General features: G+C 41.5%; 1 protein-coding gene and 1 long non-coding RNA gene across 3 annotated transcripts in view; one reads left to right on the top strand and one right to left on the bottom strand.

Annotated features, from left to right (window-relative positions):
- LOC115071327 overlaps positions 1-5666 on the bottom strand; it is a 14723-nt gene that overhangs the window by 5438 nt on the left and 3619 nt on the right. The window contains exon 2 of the long non-coding RNA XR_003850415.1: positions 3944-3947. This is a non-coding gene — a long non-coding RNA (uncharacterized LOC115071327). The remainder of the gene's footprint in view (positions 1-3943; positions 3948-5666) is intronic.
- Iqcg (IQ motif containing G) overlaps positions 1230-5666 on the top strand; it is a 47956-nt gene continuing 43519 nt past the window's right edge. For both annotated transcript variants that reach the window (XM_017799497.2, XM_017799496.2), the window contains exons 1-3: positions 1230-1250; positions 1344-1410; positions 2621-2879. In XM_017799497.2, coding sequence (XP_017654986.1) covers positions 1403-1410; positions 2621-2879 — 267 coding nt within the window. In that variant the 5' untranslated portion in view covers positions 1230-1250; positions 1344-1402. The remainder of the gene's footprint in view (positions 1251-1343; positions 1411-2620; positions 2880-5666) is intronic.

Raw genomic sequence — 5666 nt, 5'->3', positions numbered from 1 at the left:
AGTGTGTGTGTGTGTGTGTATGAGTGTATTGCCTGCATGTATGTAAGTGCACCCGAGTCGTGCAATGTATATAAGTGCGCCCGAGTCGTGCATTGCCCTCGGAGGTCAAAAGAGGGTGTTGGATCCCCTGGAACTGGAGTTATGAGCAGTTATTAGCCACCATGTGGGTGTTGGGAATCTAACCCAGGTCCTTTGCAAGAGCAGCCAAGGCCCTTAACTGCTGAGCTGTGTCTCCAGCCCCCCAGTTTGGTTTTTCTTAAGACAAGGTCTAGGGGCTGGAGAGATGGCTCAGCAGTTAAGAGCACTTACTGCTTTTGCAGAGGACTCAGGTTCAGTCCCCAGCACACACATAAGGCAGCTCACAACCCCCAGTTCCAGGGGATCAAACACCCTCTTCTGGCCTCTGCTGGCATCTGCATGCACATGGTGCACATATAGACAAGCAAGCATACATACATAAATAAAAAGCAGTGGGCTGTAGAGATGGCTCAGAGTTTAAGAACACGGGCTGTTCTTGCAGAAGACCTGGGTTCTAATCCCAGCACCCACATGGCAGCTAACAACTGTCCATAACTCCAGTTTCAGGGGATCCAATGGCCTCTTCTGTTCAACGTGGGCATTACAATGACAAGGGTGCACTTACATACATGCAGGCAATACACTCATACACATAAAATATAAAACAAAATATTTTTAAAGCAAATTAATCTAAAAAAAAAATAACCAAGCAAAGACAGGGTCTCATAGCTCAGACTGACCTCAAACTATATATAGTCAGGGATGGCCTTGAACTCCTGATCTTTCTCTCTCCATTTTCCAAGTGCTAGAAGATTATAGGCCTCTGCCACCATGCCCAGCTCTGGGGAGTAACAACTTCATAGTGTGTTACACTGATTTTACTGATTTCCAGGATTAATACAGTTTTTCCAAATGTAATCTCAATTATTCTTCTAAGTCAAGGTACAATAAATTCTGTTATTTGACTGATCAAGGGTGCAGAATCATTAAATATAGAAATGAGAATAATAGGAAAAGTTTAAAGAATAACAAAAATAAATCTGTTCTATAGAGATTAACAATTTAAAATCAGATTACAGTGAAACATTAAAACTCTGTTGGACATGAATGTACCATAAGAAGAAGCAGAAAGACAGACTGCATATATGTTCAGTTCTGGTGGATCTGTAATGAAGCCAGCCACTTAATAAACCTGCACCCCATGGGACCACTCTGCTAAGGACCATGAGAGAGTAAACCACAGCTCTTGTACTTCTGTAATGGAAGTATGTGAAACAGAGTCCAGCATTCTCTTGAACTAATCTTAGTGTTTCTTCCCATTTTAGGTTACTGCATTTTTGTGAAATTATAAATCTAGTCTGAAGGGTGGCCTAACTGAGGAAGAATGGAAGGGTATGTTCAAAATGCGAGGGGAGGGGAGAGAACTTTAAATTATGCTATCAGTTAAATTCTGCGTATTATCTGTTGTTTTGTAACAATTTGCCCCCAAATTTAGCGGCCTAAAATATAAACTTTTATCATTTCATAGTTTCTGTGGGCTAGGAATTCGGGAGCAGCAACCAGCTGGTTCTGGTTTGGAGTCTGTATTAGTTACTTTTCTCATTACTGTGACAAACTACCTGACAAGCAGCAATTTAGCTCACAGTTTGAATGTAGAGCCCATGATGGCTGGGAAGGCAGGGCAGCAGGAACAGAGAGCAGGTGGCCACACTCCGCATCCACAGGCAAGAAGCAGAGAGATGAATGCCAGTCTCAGCTTGCTTTCTCTTTTTTATTCAGTCCACTTAGAGTGGCTCTTCCCATCTCAATTAACCCATTCTGGAAAAATCCTTCAGAATCATGCCAAGAGTTTTGTCTCCTAGGTGACTCTAGATCCAGTCAAGTTGACAATATTAACTACCATAGGGTTTGAATAATGTTGAAGTCCTCCAGGGGCTGCAGGCATGTTAAGATTTGATGGAGGCTCAAGGACCCACTTCCAGTTATACAGTTGGCCTTTCTATTTAATGGTGACAGCTGGTAAGAAGTCTGTAATTCGTAAGGCTGCTTGAAGGTCCCCATGACAAGGGACTTTGCTTCCCTCAAAATGAGCTTGTGAGTGAGGTAGAAATTGCAGTTATTTACCACCTAGCTTTGGGAATCACACTCTTAATCCCACAGAATCCTTTTGGTTTCATAGGTTCGTCCTACGTACTCTGGGAAAGTACACAAGGGCATAAATACCAGAAAGAATAATTTGGGCCACCTAGGAGGCTGCCTACCATGTTGACCCTTTCACTGTAATCATTAGACACTCTTGGTTAACATCTAAATATGATGTTTAAAATAAAGTTAATTTTGCCTCAAATTCAAATTGCATAGGCATAACCAGATAGCCTAGGCTACATATCTATCTGCCAATAAGTGATGTTGGTTGGGCAAAGTGGAAGGGCTTCAGCAGAATCCCATGCATACCCCTACTTTTGTTTGTTTTGTATTTTTTTATGATTTTGCTCTTCTAGATGACAATATGAACATCACAGGAGCCGATCTACATGCTATATGTGTTTTTGAGGTTGTGTTATTTTTTTTGCCATTAATTTTTCCTTACTGTTTTCCTTAGGGACAAGTTGGAAACTTCAACCTTGCCTCCAAAAGATTTGCATTCTGAGGTGATGGTGGCGATGACAGGAGAACCTCCTACTGCTGTACAAGAAGAAGTAGATAAAAAAGATGTGGAAATCGTCCCAGAGGTCATAGTGCCACTGTCCCTCCTGGATGTGCTGAGGATCCGTGCAGTCATGGAGGATGTCATCAACCAGCTGTCTATTCTCGGCTACATTATGCCAATTCAGTATGAAAGAAAGCAGAGCATCAGTGCGGTAATCACACTTCTCACCATTCCATCATTTTAGTACTTGTGTCAGATTTCACTTGAGAGATCACATGTCAGATAACAGGCTATCTACCATAGAGGCTGGAGAGATGACTTGGTGGTTAAGAGCACTTGCTGCTCTTCCAGAGGTCTCAGTTCAATTCTTAGCACCCACGTTGGGTGGCTCACAACTGCCTGTAACTCCAGCTCCAGGAGATCTAATACCCTCTTCTGGTCTCTGCAGGTACGCACATACACATGCCATACACACACACACACACACACACACACACACACACACATACATACATTTTCAAAAGACTGTATCAAGATATGTATCTGATGGGGCTGGAGAGTTGGCTCAGCAGTTAAGAGCACTGGCTGCTCTTTCAGAGGACCCGGGTGCAATTCCCAGCACCCACGTGGCGGCTAACAACCACCCATAACTCCAGTTCCAGGAGATCCAACACTCTCTTCTGACCTCCTCGGGTATTGCACAACACAGGTCTACTTATATACATGCAGACAATACACTCATATACATAAAATAAAAATAATAAATAAAAATATAAAAAAGATAGGTATTTGAGATCTGTACTCCCAACTGATGGACTGACATGTATAGCTCAAGTACATTGGGAGGCAACATATGTTTTTGTAGTATATTGGCAGTAGTCCAAAAGAATGACGGTTAAGCCAATGTAAATACAACATAGTCAGCCCCCTAGATACACAGGTTCTGGATCTGTGGATTCAGTCAGCCTCTGATAAAAACGTTTGGAAGAAAGTTGTATCTTTACTGAACATGTTCAGACTTTTTTTCCTTGTCACCGTTCTTTAAACAATACAGTATAACAACTATTTTACTTTGTGTTCATTATTATAAGTAATCTAGAGCTGATTTAAAACACACGAGAGCATTTGTGTGAATTGTATGCAAGTACTACACCAGTTTGATATAGGGGCTTGTACATTCAAAGGTGCGAGTCTCGTATGGACAGTGAGGGCGACTATGTACATGCTGACCTCAAAATTTAAGTTTTCCGAACTCCAGTTACTGAGTTGCCCCACCTGTCTTGTACTTCCTAGTTGCTAAAAACCAACTGAACAGTAGGTGGAGGAAATTCATCTGGACCCAGTCCTCATTTCCTGAATCTAAAGTGTCTTTACTGAGTATGTTGCTACTTGCTTTTGTGAATATCTGGACACATTACCACATCAGCCATTATATTTCCAATGACATGTTATACCTCTAAGCACCACAGATCACAAGTCTGCACTCCTAGCACTGGGGAGGCAGAGCCAAGAAGATCATCGTGAGTTTGAGGCCAGCGTGTCCACATACAAAGTCCTAGGCCAGGCTGGTGAGATGATTCAGTGGGTAAAAGTACTTCCCTCTAAGCCTGGTGACCTGAGTTTGATCTTTTGGGACCCACCTGGTGGAAAGAGAGAACCAACTCCTGAAATTGTCATCTGACTTTAACACACACTAGGCACATCTCTCCAAATACATACATACGTACATAAATGTAATTTAAAAAATTTTTAGACACAGGCATGGTGGTGTAGAAGCAGACCAGAGAAGAAGACCAAAAAAATTTTTTAAGGTTTTTAAATTTATTTATTTATTTATTTATTTATTTATTTATTTATATGTGTATAGGTATTTTTATGTGTGTAGGTATATGTATATGTAGGTAATGTTTTGCCTGCATATATGTTAGTGCACTACATGCATACCTGGTACACATGGAAGCCAGAAGAAGGCCTGAGATCTCCCTGATACTGGCATTATATACGGGTGTTAGCTACCATGTAGGTGCTGGGAACTGAACCCAGGTGCTCTGCAAGAGCAGCAAGTGCTCTCAACCACTTAGCTGAGAAAAAGTTTTAAACTTTTTTTTTTTGTCTTTATGAGACAGGATCTCCTGTAGCCCCAACTGACCTGGAGCTCTCTATGTTGACCAGGCTGGCCTTGATCTTACAGAGATCTGCCTACCTCTGCTCCCATGTACTGGGATGAAAGGTGTGCACCTAGTGGTGCACAAAATTAAACAAAAATTAAAATTGTGAGCCTGGGACAATTTTAAGCATTTCTTAAAAAAGAAAGTTCTAGGCGAGCATAGCTAGTCTTTCTTTCATTTCATAAAAGAAACAACAGCAAAAACCTAACTTGGAGAACTGGAGTAACTCTAATTCTAAGGAATCTGATACCCCTTTCTGGCCTTCAGGGGCATTGCATGACAAGAGTGTACTTACATACATGCAGGCAAAACACTTGTACACATAAAATAAAAATAAATAAAATCTTACAAAAAAACCCAATTTGATAGGGAGTAAAGCTTTCTAAATTGTTAAACTCTTTTAATACCTCAATGACATACATAGGTTATAGATACAAAATGGAAAATATTTATGAATACAAATAGTGGCTGGAGAAATAGCTCAGTGGTTAAGAGCCCTGGCTTCTCTTGTGGAAGACCCAGATTTAGTTCCCAGCATCCACGTGACAGCTAACAACCTCTGTAACTCAAGTTCCAGGGGATTCAATGCCCTTTTCTGGCCTCTGCGCAGGTATTACACACATGTGCACTTACAGACATGCAGGCAAAATACTCAGACACATAAAAATAAATAAAATAGGGGTTGGAGAGATGGCTCAGCAGTTAAGAGCACTGACTGCTCTTGCAGAAGACCCAGGTTCGATTCCCAGCACCCACGTGGCGGCTACGAACCATCCTTAACTCCAGTTCCAGGGGAATCTGAAGCCCTCTTCTGACCTCCATGACACTTA

The sequence above is a fragment of the Nannospalax galili genome, unplaced genomic scaffold, assembly GCF_000622305.1.
Source record: "Nannospalax galili isolate Female #2095 unplaced genomic scaffold, S.galili_v1.0 scaffold598, whole genome shotgun sequence".
Taxonomy (NCBI): domain Eukaryota; kingdom Metazoa; phylum Chordata; class Mammalia; order Rodentia; family Spalacidae; genus Nannospalax; species Nannospalax galili.
This window is presented reverse-complemented; position numbering and strand designations above follow the sequence as displayed.